The 17,806-nt window shown below is 40.0% G+C and overlaps 1 protein-coding gene across 1 annotated transcript; it reads right to left on the reverse strand.

Moving 5' to 3' along the window:
* Positions 1 to 1,991: 1,991 nt before the first annotated feature.
* On the reverse strand, positions 1,992 to 7,002 carry CGCS363_v015085 (Bloom syndrome protein-like protein; the record flags this gene model as incomplete). The annotated part of the gene is made up of 2 exons (XM_036646934.1): positions 1,992 to 1,998; positions 2,075 to 7,002. The coding sequence occupies 2 exons, from the start codon at positions 7,000 to 7,002 to the stop codon at positions 1,992 to 1,994; spliced, it is 4,935 nt and encodes a 1,644-aa protein (XP_036487828.1).
* Positions 7,003 to 17,806: the final 10,804 nt, after the last annotated feature.

Here is a 17,806-nt window from a genome sequence, read left to right on the forward strand (position 1 = left end):
TACCTTTTTCTCTACCCTATCCTTGACTTTTATTTTTACTCTATTTCTAACTTTCTATTTTCGCCTTGTCCCTTACCTTTTCCTTCATTCTAACCCTCACTTTTATTTCTGCTTTACTTCTAACCCCTTTCCTTTAACCTATCCTTTATCCTTTTCTCTGCTCTAATTCTGCCCTTTATTTCTGCTCTATCCCTAACTCTTATTCCTGCTCTATCCCTCACCCCCTTTTTCTTTTACTCTATCCTAACTTCTAATCCTGCTCTATCTCGAACCCTTTCCTGTTGACATATCCCTAACCTTAACTTTGTACGATCTCTGACTTGCTTATGCTCTCCATCTGTGGGTTGCTATATGAACCTTCCTCCTTCTTTCTTACCTAACTCTGTTTACTTATTATTCCTCCTTGTTATCCTGTCTGTGTATGTTTCCTTTCTCCCTCTAACTCCTTTCTTCCCTTTCCTACTCTATTATATATATTAACTATCTACCTTATGAATCTGCTATCTTTCGTTTGTTACTTATTAACTTCTCCTCTCTTACTTACTCTTCTAACCTTTTGGTTTATAACCTTTCTCGTGGTACATAACCCTTGTTTTGTGAATAACTTATAACTCTTTTTTTACTATCTTACTCCCTTATCTCTCTCTCTATTTACTCTCTAATCTTCTTTATAACGACTCCTATACTCTTACGAACTCGCCTCTACGGACGAACACCTTACTACTCGGCCCTTTTGTTATACTATGCTACTATGCTATCTAATCTAAAACTGGTCCTGTTATCTTCAACTCTGTATCTGTCTATATTATGCTTATATTCCTATGTTCCCTTTTCGCTCCTCTCCTTGCCCTCTTTACTTTTGTCTCTTTCTCTGCTCTTTATATTCCTCCCGTCTTCCCTATCCCTTCTCTCCTCTCTATACTTTACCCTTCTTGCCTCTACTTTCCTCTGCTCCTTGGATCCCCCCTTTCTTGTTGCTTGCTAATTGTATGTCCCCTCTATTATCTGTTTCTTAACTCTATCCCTCCTGAACTTTGCTTTATTGCTGACTTCTATTTCTGCCCTATTCTTGACCCTTCTGTTTGCTGTATTCCTGACTTTGATTCCTACTCTGACCTTAATCCTTCTCTTTAACCTATCTCTGACCTTTACTGTGTACTAACCCTGGCTCCCCTATACTCTACCTCTATGGGCTGCTAAATGAATCTCCCTCCCTCTCTTTTACTGAAATCCGTTTTTTTACTTTTCCCCCCTTGGTCTTCTATCTGTTTGTATTTCTATTTCTCTCTGTCTACTTTCTTTCTACCTCCCTTTATCTTTAACTACTGTCTACTGTATAAATCTGCTATCTTTGGTATGTGATTCTTTAATTCCCCCTCTCTTGCTGACCTTGCTACCCCTTTTTGGCTGTAATTTTTCTCGGTGTACTCTGCTCTCTTTCTATAACAAATCTTTTACTCTTTCCTATTATCTTAATACTATTCTCTTTCCCTCTGCTTGCCCCCGAATCTGCTTTATTATAACTCCTATACTCTTACTAATTCGCCTTTGTTAACGAACCTCTTACTGTTCTGCCCTTTTGTTCTGCTATGCTATCTAACCCTAAAACTGGCCCTGAAATCTTTAACACTACATCTGTATTATATTCACGCTCTTACATCCCCTTTTTACTTCTTTTTTTTCCCTTCTCTCCGGCCCCTTTCTCTGCTCTTTCCATCCTTCCACTGTTGCCTATACCTTTTGCTGCTCCTTGTATTCCCCCCTTCTTGCTCCTTGCTCATGATTCATCCCCTCTGTTACTCTTTGTCATCTTCCACCTCCTGCTCTCTTGTGCTATTAAATCTTTCTGTGTGAAAAAACATCTGATGCTCTGTTTTCTATTATCCTTTACTACTATACTTCCCTACTCCCTACCCTAAACTGTCGTACTCCTATGTACGGCCCCTACTCGCCCCGCCTTGCCCTGCCTGATCACCCCTCTGCTACGCCCTCTACTGCCTTCTGCCACAACTGGCTTGTCAACCGGCACAACTTGCTTGACTGCACCCCTCCCCATTGGATCATCTGCCCTAACCACTTATATACCTCCTTCTCGCTCGACGCCCACTCCTCTAACCCGTCCGCTCTGCGCATCGCCCTCACCGTCTCCTCGTACACCCTCGACCCCACACCGATCGTTGCGACGGCGAACATCGTAACCATCAACCCTTGGTACTGGCATGAACCGCCCTCGACCTCCGTGAACCGCCCGCCGTCCTCGCCCAACGGCTCCCATCGCCGACACCAACCCTGCGGCAATCCGCAATGGAAACAACTGCTGAAATTCTCCATCATCCGTCCGTCGAACATGGCCTCTTCCATCTGCCTCCTGTACTGCGCCGTCCACCCCCACGCCTGCTCCCCGCGGCCTGGGCAATCGTCTAACGTGTGCCCGTCGCTCTCTCTCCGGCGTATCCCGCAATACGTGCACCGTCCCGCCCACCGCGCCAACTGCTGCTTGAACGTCTCCCCCTCCTCCCCTAACCCTGAACGCTCTGCCCTGGCCTGCCACTGGCGGAACTGCCTGGCTTGCTGACTGGTCTCGAACGCGGCCCTGATCTCTTCGTCTTCTCTGGCTCCATGTCCCTCTCTATCCCCGTCCTTGTCCCTATCCATATCTCCATCCCCGTCGTCTACCCACATCACCTCCGACGCCCTCTGCCGGCATATGTCGCATGCCTCTTCGCCCTCCTCGCACCCTGGACGGTCCACCCGCCCGTCCATGACCTCGTCTAACACAATCCGCCGGCATACCTCTCCCCTGATGTATGTCCTTGTTGACACCTCCCATCCCCCTCCGGCTGCCCTCCCATCTTTCTCTGCCTCCCCTGCCTCCTTCTCCTTCTGCTTCTCCTTCTCCTTCTCCTCCACGGCTGCCCTACTGCATATAACAACCGACCGGCTTGGCTGGCCGTCTCGCCCGGCACGCCCGCTCTCCTGGACGAAATCCCGCAACCGCCGCGGCATGCCCGCGTGGACCACCAACCGCACGTCCGGCACGTCGATGCCTAACCCCAACGCGTTCGTCGCCACGATGACGCCCCCATCGGCGCCGTCGCCCATCCTCCACGCCTCCAACCTCGACGCCTTGTCCTCCGTGCTGCCGATGCTGCTGTGGAACGCTGCGCACCCCAACGCCTCGGCCATCCGCTCGACGCCCTCGATCGTGCTGCTGTACACCACCGCCTTGCCGCGTGGCTGCTGCCGCAACCAATCCCTGACCTCCTGGCAACCGCGCTCCTCGACGGCGCTCAACTCGCCGTCCTCACCCTCCCGACCTGACCCTAACCCTAACCCTGACTCTGCCCGGCGCCTGTGGCTTGCCGCACCACGACCACGACCACGACCCCCACCCCCTGACCCTAACGCAACGACAACAACCCCATACTCGATATTCCTCCGCGTCGTCGCCTCGCGGAACACCCGCACCCGCTCCTGCCGGATCCCCGTCACGGCGAAAAACTCCCGCTCCTCCGCCGGCGGCAACGTCGCCGTCAAACACACCAACTGCGCCCCGAACTCCTGCACCGTCCGCCCCAACGCCCGCAACGCCGGCCGGAACCCCCTCGACCCATCCAACACGACGTGGCACTCGTCCAACACCACCCGGTCCAACTGCTGCCGCCGCTGCAACCGCCCGACGAAATCCCGGAATCCCTGCGTGACGGCCGACTCGGGCGTCACGAACACCACCGTTGCTGCGGCCGTGTTGGCCCGCCCGCCGCCGCGCCACGTTGTCGACGCCAACCCCGACCTCGAACACCGCGCGTCCATGTCGGTGCGCAACGCCACCAACGGCGTCACGACGATCGTCACCCCGTCCGGTGCGCAATACGCCGGCAACATGAACGACAAACTCTTGCCGCCGCCCGTGCCCGTCACCTGCACGATCGGGTCGTCCCCGCGCATGATCGACCGGATGACCCGCTCCTGCTGGCCGCGGAACGCCGCCCGCGGGTCCCCCATCATCTGCCGCAACTGCCCGCCGGCGTTGGCTAACTGCAACCGCGTGAACCGCCGCCGCCGCTGCCCTTCGAACTCCTCGTCCGCCGCCGTCGTCGCCGTCCGCCGCCGCTTGGTGGGTGCCCCGCCGCCCCGGTCCTCCGCCCCGAACCCCAACAACCGGTGCCACTGCCGGCTGACGGCCCGGAACCTGTCCCGCAACGCCGCCGTGCCGAACGGTGCCTCCTGGTACAACCGCCCGTATATCATCCCCGCCACGTGCGTGCCGTGCCCGGCCTGCAAATCCAATGCGCTGTCCTCGACGCCTATGTCGTCGTCGTTGTCGTCGTTGTCGTTGTTTTTGTCGTCTGCCCGTCCGAACGCCTCGTTCAAATACCGGTTGGCGATGGCGACGGCCATGTGCCGCCACCCGCTGATGTTGATCTTGCTGCCGACCAACCGCTCGCTGTGCTGCTGCATGATCCGCCTTGCCTTGTCTGACGTCCACAACCGTTCGTCCGTCCACGGCGCCCGGCCGGGGGTGGCGTTGGCGCTCTCGTCTGTGATGGTGTTGTCACGGGCGTCGTCGTCCTCGGTGTTGTCACGGGCGTCGTTGTCCTTGGTGTTATTGCGGCGCTCGTCGCCCCTGGTGTTATCACGGCTCGCCTCGCCCGCCGCCCTGCCCCTTACAACCACGTCGTCCGCCCATAAAAATGCGCTCTTCCGGTCCGTCTGATGGATGATGCCTCCTACCTGCTGCCAAAACGGCAACACTAACCATAAATACCACACCAACAACTCGCCGACCTCGCGCGGCAAATACCGGTGTATCACCTTGGCCGTCCCCGTCTGGCGGTAATTCTTGTGGTACGACGTGACGAAACATATCATGCCGTCGTGTGCGAACACGTTCCTGACCCCGCCGTTGGCCGTGTTGCTGTGTCTGATGCCTGCTAACTCGGGCGCCCGCGCCGGCTGCCCTGCCACCATGTGCATCAACATCCACAACCGCTCCCGGAACGATTCCAACGCCTGTCTGTATGCCTGCACCGTCCTCTCGCGGTATGGGTGGTGGCTATCGCTGCGGTTGGACGTGACCTCCTCCGCCTGTCCTGCTGCTGCTGCTGCTGCTGCTGCCACTGCCGCCGCCGCCGCCCCTCGCGTTGGGTCTAACCACGCCCGCCGCCGTGCCTCCGACTCTGCGATGCGCCGTGCGATCCACCCCTTCCCCTTGCCCACCCACGCCTCGTTGCGGTCGTCGTGTAAAAACGAATACCCCGGCCGGTCCTGGCTGTGGTCGTCGTGCATGCTGTCCCACCTGATGGCGGGCAACGCTGCTGCTAACGCTGATCGGCCTCCGTACCCATCGCCGTGCCCGTCCCTGTCGGGATCATTATCCCTATCCCCATCCCCGTCCACCACCGCCAACTGCGCCAACAACGTCCGCGCCTCCTGCGCTACCCCGTGGAACATCTCGGCCAACTCGCACACCCGCACCCGCACCCGCCGGAACGATATCCGGTCGCCGCTCCAATCCACCATCCCCGGCGCCACCGTGTTAAACCGGATATGCATCCCGTACGTGCGCGCGTCGTAAATCCAATTCATCGCCCTGGGCTCGTCGTCCGGCCGCCCGGGCATCCGCGTCATGAACCGCCGCACCTTGTCGCGCACCAAATGGAACACGCTGCTGGCCTCTTCGTACGCCGCCTCGGCCCCTTTGGTCGCCGTCAACGCCACCACCTCGTCCTTCCGCTCCAACCACGCCTGGTACACGACGAACATCTTGGCCACCTTGATCACGGCTGAATAATTCGTCGTGTACTCCGTCGCCTGGTGCCACCCGCCGTCCTCGCGGATGCCCAACACCGCCAACGCGCCGATCATCGCGCTCTCCTTTTGGCTCTGCTTGTACGGGTCCTCGATGATGGCGATGATGGCGTCCAAACACATCCTCTCGACCTCCTCCGCCTGCGCGGCCTGCCTGCTGCCGACATCCGCCTCGACACGGCTGGTGAACGCATCCCACAACGACCCCTGACGCATGGTGAACCGATACGGCGGCCGCTCGCGCTCCGGCCACTCGTCCATGCGGAACCATATGCTCACCATCTTACGCCAAACCTCCTTGTACCGCTGCCACGTGTCGTCCTCCATGCGGTTGTCGAATGGCCGCACCGGCTTCTGGCCGATCTCCTTCCGCTCCGCCTCGAACAACACGTCGTGCCCGACCTTGTGCGGTGCTGCTGTTGCGCATGCCTTGTCGGCGACGCTGTTGAACACGGCCCATATGGCCTCTAACGTCTCCTCGCCATCCTCAATTGGTCGCGTGGCCTCCTGTAACTGCGTCTTGTTCAACCCTTCCAAATCCCTCGTCCACCCGACGCGGTACAACCACCCGTTCGGCTCCAACTTTTCGTCCACTGTACTGACCTCCTCGCGCGCGTCGGCCTCGAACCGCTTCTCTTGGTTCTCGTGCAACGTGACGAACCACGCCGTGTCGTCCGTCCCCGGCCCCGATGGCTCGCTTTGAACGGCCACCCCTAACCCCCGCCCGACCTCGAACCATCCGCTTGCGGCCCGTGTTAAAAAAAAACGCTGGCATGGCACGCCTGTTGTCCACGGCAAATCTCTGACTGCCGTGGCTTTCTTGCGCACATTGCCCCCCTTCTGCCAATCATTCGCCCACCGGTGTTCTGCCCGGCAATGCTCCTGCATGTTTCGCACGCGGCGGCACACATAACGGCATGCGTGGCAACGCAAACCGTCCGCCCGGGGCGGTGCGATATGGGCAACTGGCTCGACCGTGGGGTCTGGGTATTGAAACGACTGCAAATCGGCCTGGCTGCGGATGATGCCGGGAATATCGCCGACTAATCCGGCGACCTTGCTCCTGGCCTCGGCGGGGATTGACCGATGGTTATTCCGCAAATGCGCCGTGGCTTCGTTGGCTAATACGGCGTACTGACATAATGTGCATATCAAAATGGAATACTGCGTGTTGTGGACGAATGGCTCCATCTTTGGCATGTATTGGTTACTTTCTTCTATCTACTGTTTATGACTGGTTCCTCCTGTCCTCTCTTTATAAACTCACCTTCCTGCCCCTTAATTCCATATACTTTCTCCTTGATCTACTTTCCTCCCTGCCTACGTTCCATCGCTCGGTCGGGCTTTCTGGCCTGGCTGATGGTCCTGTTATATAATTGGCTGGTTAATGCGGGGATTCGGACGACATCACAAAAACATCTACTACCCTATTCACCTATTTCTGGACTCATATCACGGAATAAAACACTGAGAACTGGGTTCCTATAATTATACCGATTGTGGCTTTAATTGCATGCTACTTTTACCTATTTTACTACGGAAAATCTCAACGGCTTCCACCTTGCTGTGAACAACGGTTTCCGCCCTTGTCTCAACGGACCCACCTAATTCCATGGTGGGGCGTTCAATGGCTTCCGACGTCAGCCATCGTGGACGTGATGTTAGCCATCGTGGACGTGATGTTAGCCACGGGCTGGGCTCGAGTCTTTCGTTGGCGACGCGGATCAGCTCATCGTGACTCGTCTTCACACGTTCTGCTTGGACTTTCCGGAGATCTCGAACGCGGTCCACCGCCTGTTGAGCCGGGCTTCTACTCGGAGCGCCTTGCAGAGACTCGTCGGCTATCTGTCCCTGGGCCACCTCGAACCATCCGCTCGCGGCCCGTGTTAAGAAAAACCGCTGGCACGGCACCCCTGTCGTCCACGGCAAATCCCTGACTGCGGTGGCTTTCTTGCGAACATCACCCCCCTTGTGCCAATCATTCTCCCATCTGTGTTCTACCCGACAATGCTCCTGCATATTTCGCACGCGGCGGCAAATATAACGGCACGCGTGGCAACGTAAACCGTCCGCCCGGGGTGGTGCAATATCAGCAATTGGCTCAACCGTGGGGTCTGGGTATTGGAACGACTGCAAATCGGCCTGGCTGCGGATGATGCTGGGAATGTTGCTGACCGATTTAGCCACTTTTCCCCTGGCCTTGGCGGTGATTGACCGATGGTGGTTCCGCAGATGTGCTGTGACTTCGTTCGCTACTACTGCATACTGACATGATGTGCATATCAGAATGGAATACTGCGCGTTGTGGACGAATGGCTCCATGTTTACCTATACGGATGGCTTGCTTTGGTCTACTACTATTAAATGATTCCTCCTGTCCTCTCTTTATAACCTTACCTTCCTGCCCCTTAATTCCGTATACTTTCTCCTTGATCTACTTTCCTCCCTGACTGCGTTCCATCAGTCGGTCGGGCTTTCTGGCCTGGCTGATATCCCTGTTATGTGATTGGCTAGTTAATGTGGGGTTTGGGACCGCATCACGAAAACATCAACTACGCTATTCATCGATTTCTAGACTCACCTTGCTGATTATCGAACTGAGAACTAGATGGTTATAATTGCCTTCATTCAAGCTTTCATTGCATCCTACTTTTGTGTATTTTACTGCGGGAAATCTCAACGGCTTCTTCACTACTGGAAAACAACGGCTTCTACCCCCTGTCTGCACGGACCCACTTATTTTTTGGTGAGGATTTCAACGGCTTCTACTTGAAGCCGTCGTTGCCAGTATGTTAGTTTAAATTTTCTTATTTTAGTTTACTTAACTCTTAAATATTTAACTTCTATTAAACTTTATATAACCCTAATATCTAATATATATAATATAAATATATTATTACTTTATAATTCTTCTCTATATTTAAGTTCTTTTATATAACTCTATTTACTTTCTTTATTATTTAAACTTTTATATTTATTTCTAAACCTTAACTTATATCTATTTAGTTTAAGTTCTACTTTATATATATATTAAACCTTAATATTAAAATATAGTTAATATATCTCTATCCTCTATATATAATCTCTTAGTTTAGTTTAACTAATTTTAAATTACTATCTTCTTTTATACTTAATATTTACTCTTCTCTTTTTAAGATATATATTAATAATTTAGAACTAACTCTTAACTTATTTTATATTTTATAATCTATCTACTTTTAAACTTTCTTTTTAACCTTAAACTCTACTATAAACTCTTTAAGTAACCCTAAAACATATAGACTCTTTTATTACCTAAAATAGCTACTTCTTATCCTCCTTTTTAACCTACTATATTAAAAGCTAAATCACTTTATATAAATAGCTACTCTTAACTCCTCCCTATAAAATTCACCCTCCTAGCTATATATAAAAAACATCCTAACTATTTCTTCCCTCTTCTATAACCTACACTCCTTTAGCAGCTATCTACTCTTTAAATATACTACTTCACACTACCTCTAGAAGCCTTACTATATTAGCTATAAACACCTTAATTAGTATACTTCCTAATTAATATACTTATCCCTCTACTTAGTAGAACTACCTACTATTCTCTACTTCACCTTCTTATTACTTATAAAACTCTTATAGAAGTCTATAGTTAAAGTAGCTAGAGAACCACTTAAAATATCTCCTATTAAAGATCTCCTGCTCTATAATCTTTATACCTTATTATGCTTATATCTACTTTATCTCTTCTTTCCTTAAGCACTTAAGAAACTTATACCTATTATTATCCCTTACCTTAAAATATAACACACACCTCTTATATCGCTAGTAAAGCTACATAAGAAACGCTTCTATTTCGCTAGCCTTACCTATCTTCTCTATTTTAACCCTCTATTAGTCTAGCTTTATATATCTATCTAGCCTTAGAAACTCTACTTAGCTTACTTCACTATCCTCACTAATATAGTTAAGAATAAACCTTAGCTCTAGCCCTTTTCTATATCTATAGTAGATATTACAGACTTCTTTATTATCTTTATAACTAAAGTAGTTACTTCTCTTATTTATTACTTAGTTAAGAATAATCTACTTATATTTATTACTAATAAGATACTCTTCTATTACTACCTCTTATTATAAACTACTACTATTATTACTACTATTATAGTATATAATAACTAATATGCTTAGCTACTTATTATAACCTACCTACTTACTCTCCTATATAAATCGCTAGAGTCTTATTAATATATCAGTATAAATTATAAGCTATATATCTAAGATATTAATACTTAGTCTTAATGTGTTTATTATAACTATAATACCTTTAGCCTTATTACTTTAACGCTATACCTTAAGCTAAGCTACCTTGCCCTCAGTTAAGTTAATATTACTAAAGAATATAGCGCACCTTAGTGCTAACCTTAGATACTCTACTTACTTAATTAATATAGCGTATATAACAGCCTTACCTTACCTACTACTAACTAAAAGCTTATTTACCTATTAGACTACTACTTAGTATACTTTAGCCTTAACTATATTAAGTTTCGTTAGCTTTATATTATCTTCATCTTATTCTATGCTATTAATATTATTAATACCCTCTATATTAGCCCTCTTACTTACTATAATAATAGAGTATTAGATATTCTTATATGTTATTACTATTTAGAATATCCTCACCTAGCTAGCTTTTAGTTATATAGTATAAAAGAAAGCTGCTTTATCTATTAGCGTAAGCGTTACTATTAAGTATATTATCTATACGCTAAATTTATAAATCACCTCTCTAAGCTCTTTAAGCTATAGCTAAAAGCTCTATAATCCTTTAAGTATAACGTAATATTTATCTATAATAACGTAGTCTAACGCCTACCTCCCTTTTAGCTATATAATAAAGTCTCTAAATCCCTTTATAATAGCTAACTTAAGCATAATAAAGATAATAGATACTACTTAGTTATTCTTATAGCTCTACTATATATATAAAGTAATCCCTACCTTAATATATTACTTATATAGATCTATCTATAGCGCTATTAGTAGCATTATAACTACTATTACTCTATCTAGTAAGCAGAATACTAGTAGTATAAATAAGATGCTCTTATTACTACCTATCTTTATTACCTATATAATTAGTATATACCTATTAGTGATAGCTAGCACTACTTCTCTTTAGTTTCTATAGAATATCACTAAGTTATCCCCTATTATTTACTATAGCTAGCCCTCTAAGTTAATTCTCTTCAGCTTCTTAAATTATTAGAGCTTAGCTATAAGCTATAACCCTTTATATACCTCTATCTTTTTCCTCTTATAGCCTATAGAACCCTATTTTAACTCTAAATCCTTAGCACTAAAGCCTAGAAACTTATACTACTAATAGCTAACTTAGTAGAATTATTACTACCTTGCTGTAAGACTACTACTAAACTATATAAGCTCTTATATATAAATTATGCCTACTATCTGCATATTATACCTCACCTATAAGTCTTATAGGCTATCCTTAACCCTATCTATCCCCTCTTTTAATCTTATACTATTATTATCTCTATTTAGCTAGCTAAATAACTTATTTAAATAGCAGTTAGTAATACTAATAGTAATATATCGCTATATACTTATATTAACTTAATATCTTAGTAGTTTTATATTAGTCTACTATATAATCTGCTGTACTCTATCTATTATCTATATTTACTCCTCTTTCTATATCTAATTGCTTATACTTATGCTTTTATTACTAGCCTTATCTTTATTTATACTATAATTATTACTATCCCTAATATCTATATTATTACTACTTTACTCTTCTAATCTTACTACTATACTACTAGCTTTTAAGTCTTTCTACTAGATAATATTATCTACTTATATAAACATATTATACCTATTAGCCTTATATATAATACCTTATACCTCCTATTAGAACAGTAAGATAAGCTAAAGATATTATATAATAAGCTTATTAACCTCCCTTAAGAGATATTAGTAGATTATTTTTACCTACTTAATTATTTAGTAACCTTTATAGTATGCTATAATAAAGCATAACATTTTATTATATATTATAATATTATAGATGCCCTTATTAACTATATTAACTATCTATAGACCTATAAGCTTACTCACCTACGCTAGCTATCTGCTAAGTATATACAGAAGTATCTATAGTTACTTATAGAGTTATTTAAACATCCTACTAAACTCCTATACAGCTAACAGCTAAAATAGCTAGTCTATCGCCCTATAACTATTACTTATACTACTGCTTAGTCCTTAGTATTCTATAGTAGTAAGTAACTATACTAGCTATATAAATAGCTATCTATCCCTAGTAAAAACCTAGCTATTATAGTTATTAGTAAGAAATAAGTACTTAAGCTTTATCTCACTATAGTTATCTTTAATTAATAACTATAAGATAGCTAGTAGTTATAACTAAATATCACTTTTAGGACTATCTATTAAACCTAAATCTTCTATTACTATTAGCTCTATAAGTAGCTCTTATATCTCTCAAACTAACTTATATAGTGCATCTAATAGCTACCTTATTATAAACTATACCTACCTATATAATATATAATTACTAACCTAGTTAATAATACTAGCTGCTACTATATTATATTAGATATATATCCTATATATCTATATCTTAAGAATCTAGTCTATTAATATCAGCTTTATATTTTTATTGCCTATTATCTATATTATAAACCACTATACTTTCTCTTATATATATTAGAATAAACTTTATGCTATATCCTCTACTTTATTATTATCTAAAGACTTTCCTAGCTTAATAACCTCATTATAACACTTAATATAAGCCTAATAGATCACTAATATATATGCTATCTTAATAATAGCTAAATACTTTATTATATAGTCTGTAATTTAAACCTAGCTACTATTCTTAATAATACTTATTACTATAAGAGCGCTAAAAAGAATATTATTATAATCTCTACTTTTTAGTTAGTAGTCTAATATACTAATAAGTATATTAAGTACTATATATTCTAGCTTCTCCTATATTTAATACCTTATCCTTATACTAGCTACTTCTACTATCTACTTAAATAAGTCTTATACCTCTCCCTATAATAGTATTAGTTTATATAGCAGCTGCTTATTATTATCTATTTCCTATATATAAAACTAAATATATAACAGACTTAGCTATATACCTTTATATCTCACTTATATATTATCCTCTATATAGTTATTAAATAGCCTCTTTAGTTTAATATATATTTCTATACACTATACCTTAAATAATATAGCTAGCCTAATAGTATTAAGAGTAAATATTACTTAAGCTTAGTCTAACATATAGTTAACTATTACTTATATCACTTAAAGCATAACCTTATCTTTATTAATAAGAGCTATTATATTAAAGAGTACGCTAGTATTAAGCCTTTTTAAGTGTACTACTTATCTTATATAGGCTAGCTATAAGCTAAGCTTAAGTCTTTTATTAGTAATGCAGATTAGCTTATTATAGCTTATCTTTATATATTCTACTTAAACTTTCTAGAGATCTTAAATATAATTTACTACCTATTAAGCTAAGCTTCTACTTAAAGCGCTTTATAGAGACTTATTAGCTATCTATCCCTAAGCTACCTTAAACTATCTACTTATAGCTTATATTAAGAAAAACTACTAGTATAGTACCCCTATTATTTATAGTAAATCCCTAATTATAATAGCTTTCTTATAAATATTACCCCCCTTATACTAATTATTCTCCTATCTATATTCTGCCTAATAATACTCCTATATATTTTACATATAGCAGTAAATATAATAGTATATATAATAATATAAACTATCTACTTAAAGTAGTATAATATTAGTAATTAGCTTAACTATAAGGTCTAAGTATTAGAACGACTATAAATTAGCCTAGCTATAGATAATACTAAGAATATTACTAACTAATTTAGCTACTTTTCCCCTAGCCTTAGTAGTAATTAACTAATAGTAGTTCTATAGATATACTATAACTTTATTTACTACTACTATATACTAACATAATATATATATTAGAATAGAATACTAAGTGTTATAAATAAATAGCTTTATATTTACTTATATAGATAGCTTATTTTAGTCTACTACTATTAAATAATTCCTCTTATCCTCTCTTTATAACCTTACCTTCTTACCCTTTAATTCTATATACTTTTTCCTTAATCTACTTTCCTCTCTAACTGCATTCTATTAGTTAGTTAGGCTTTCTAGCCTAGCTAATATCCCTATTATATAATTAGCTAGTTAATATAGGGTTTAAGACTATATCACAAAAATATTAACTACGCTATTTATTAATTTCTAGACTCACCTTACTAAGTATTAAACTAAGAACTAAATTATTATAATTACCTTTATTTAAGCTTTAATTACATCCTACTTTTATATATTTTACTGCGGGAAATCTTAATAGCTTCTTTACTACTAAGAAATAATAGCTTCTACCCCCTATCTATATAGACCTACTTAATTTTTAGTGAGGATTTTAATAGCTTCTACTTAAAGCTGTTATTACTAATATATTAAGGCTATTAAACAGTATATACTATGCTTATTATATATACTCACCTTTTATTTATAATCTTTATATTATATAAAACTTTACTAATTTTATAGAATTTATAAATAACCTTAATAAATAACTAATTTAATTCCTCAATATATATAATTAGAGAGGATATTAATTAAGAGCCTTAGTTTCAGCAATCATAAAAACATATTTTAATTTTATATATACACTATATTTGCAGAGATATTCCTAATTAAAGTTAGCAAAAAACGCACTATAGCAAAAAACCTATAAAATTATATATTTATATCTATAAGGATATCAGAAATAGTAAACGCAAATAGATATAATTAACTAAAGGTTATAAAGCTACTCTAAAAGAGAAAATATAGCAAACCTACTAAGTAAGGTGATTTACTGCTTAGGTTTATATACTACTTAATAAGAAGGGCTATACCTTTTCTAGTAAAGAAGGTTATATATAAGTTAGGCAAAAGCTTCTAGTAATTCCTACCCTAAGAAGATCCCCTAATATGCTCTTCCTTAAGATATTAAACAAACTACTTTTTCTTCTAATACACTTAAGAAACATCTCAAAATAAAAAAAAAGAATGAGAGTACTAAGGAATAACTATTTTAATATATTAATAAGTTTCTAAGCTACCGCTTTTACTTCTATAAAGAAAATGCTCTTATAATTAAAGGTTCTACTAATTAATAAACTTCTTCTACTAATATATTATTTAAGAATAAGGCTTTATACCTCTACTTCCTTCTCCTATCTAACTAACTAGCCCTTCTTATCACTAAATTTATCTCTAATAATTATTTATACCTTTTTATCTATCACTATCACTATAGACTATTTAAAAATCACATAGTAGTTTATAAATAAACCTAATAAGCTATAATACTACTTCAGTAAGCTTTTAGCTAATATAAGGAATATAGCTATTAGCCCCCTACTAAAGGGGTTAGTAAAAAAGCTAGTATAGAAGCTAGAATCCTATAGTATAGATCCCTCCTTAATTATTCAGCTTAGTCTATAGATACTATAAACTAATATTATATTAATTTATAACTATAGCAAAACCTTCCTAAGAGAGGGTTATCTTTTACACTTTACTAATAGAGAGAAAGTTATAGAATTCTTTAGGACCTTTCTAAGCTTTACTAAAAATCCACACATAATAAATCTACACATAATAGTTATCTAAAACTCTATTTCCTTAAACCTAGACTTTATTTTAGTTTATATAGATTAAAGTCGTATTATATATTTTTATATGCATAATATAAAGATAGAGGAACAGTTTACACACACTAATTACCTTTAACTTATCTATATAATTATAGATTTCAAATCACCTAATAATACTGCTACCTTTAATATTAGTTATATTTACTATTATATTCTAAAGGAGCATAATAATAGTAAGAGGATTATTAGATATATATAAGAGCAGGATATAAAGATTACAGAATAAAGAGGGGGGGGGGGGGGGTAACTAGTAATAATAATAGTAATAAAAAATAAGAAGGATATAGCGATTTCAATATATATCTATATAATTTAGAACTTAGTAATCTTCACACTATATAGATTAATCAACATTATTAGCAAATATAAGGCAAAAATAGAGCAATAAGCTAAAAAAGGTTTTTAATATATTACTTTAAGCTTAATCTAAGGGAAAGAGAGAGAGGTAGAGAAGACAAAATATATTACTTCTATCCTAGTTACTTATACTATATATAAGCTTACTAGCTATAGTATAAAGAGGCTAGGAAGGCTTAAAATAATTCTTATAAGAGAGGACTTAACGTTAAAGAGCTAAATAGTATTAATATAGGTTATAGTACTAAGATTTAAGCCTAAGTAAAGATTAATAAGCTAGTAGTTATAAACTTATATATCTATTCCTTCCTAATAATTTATTATTTAATTTCTCTTAGCTTATAATAAGCCTCTATTATATAGTACAGACTATAAGCTATATTATATATAATTCCTAAATATATAAGGGTAGGTTAAAATAATACTCTTAGAGTGTATAATAAGAGGATAATAATAGTAGGTTTACTTATTTACTACTTAATAATATAAAATAGTTTAATATAAAAGATATAGGTTAGGCTGATCTAAAAGGATAATAAGTTAGACTAAGATTACTTTTAGATCTACCCTCTTTTAGCTTATTACTAGCTACTTAGTCTATATCTATCCTCTATAGTAATATTCTTAAGTTTATTAATAGATAAAGAGATAGAGAAAGCTTCTATAAACTTAGTTATTAATAGCTACTTAGAATGCTATATAGCTCTCAGTTATAGTAAGCTAAGTATATAATAGCTAGCTTACTAAATATATAAGATATCTATAAGCCTTTATATAGATATATAGAAGCCTAAATAATAAGAGGAGATAAGGAAGTCTAAGATAGAGATAATAGAAGCGTTAGCTAAAAGCGCTTATTAAAGTTAGTAGATAGTATATATATCTTAGATAGAGGACTGCTTATAATTAGTAATAAGGTGTATAAAAATAATTAAGTTAAGTATTAATATTACTATAGATAGCAGGGAGCTATATAGGTAATATCTTATACTTCATATAGAGATTTAGCTATATTTAATATATATTAGCTTAATTAGAAAGGTGATAAAGAGGGTTTAATAAGGGGAGAGAGGTTACTAAGAGTAGTAGTATAAAAAGATTATATTATTACTTAGATTCCTAAAGCCTAAAAATATATTAGTAACTCTTTAGGAAAGATTATATATAATATAAATATACTTATAGAATTATTAGCATCTAAGTTAAAGCTACTAAAAGATATTTTAGACTTTATATTATAGTTACCTAACTAGCTGTTAAGTAGGGTTTCCACTTTAGTAACTCCTACTAACAGCTTAAAATAAGTAGCTCTATCTATATAGAGATTATTAATAGCTTTAGAAGCCTAAACTAAAATAAGCTAAGATATAGCTTCTATATAAAGGGATAAAGTATAAAGAGAGTATAAGGCCTTATATTAGTTATTAATAAGCTCTATAGCAACTAGATAAAAATAAAGAGTAGAAGGGGAATTTAGATATAATAATTCAGCTTTAGTTATATAACAGCTTATAAGCTTTAGAAGGCTAAGGGATATATTTTAAGCTAGAGTTAGAAAGTAGTAATAAGCTATAGTTTTAGCTAATAGAGTAGTAGCATAAGTTTTATATCTCTATTTAATATACTGCATAAGGGATAAGCTACTAGAGGGGGATTAGCTGAGGATATACTTTATCACTTAAGCTTATTATACTGCTAATACTAATATCTTATATATATTTATAATCTTAAACTTATTTAGATAGCAGTCTAGTAATAATAGGATAATAATTAGGCTTAACTACCTCCTATCTTATTTTTAGGCAGTATATACTAAGTAGATA

This window comes from Colletotrichum siamense (genome assembly GCF_013390195.1).
Source record: "Colletotrichum siamense strain Cg363 chromosome Unknown KSG_Cg363_contig16, whole genome shotgun sequence".
NCBI classification, from domain to species: domain Eukaryota; kingdom Fungi; phylum Ascomycota; class Sordariomycetes; order Glomerellales; family Glomerellaceae; genus Colletotrichum; species Colletotrichum siamense.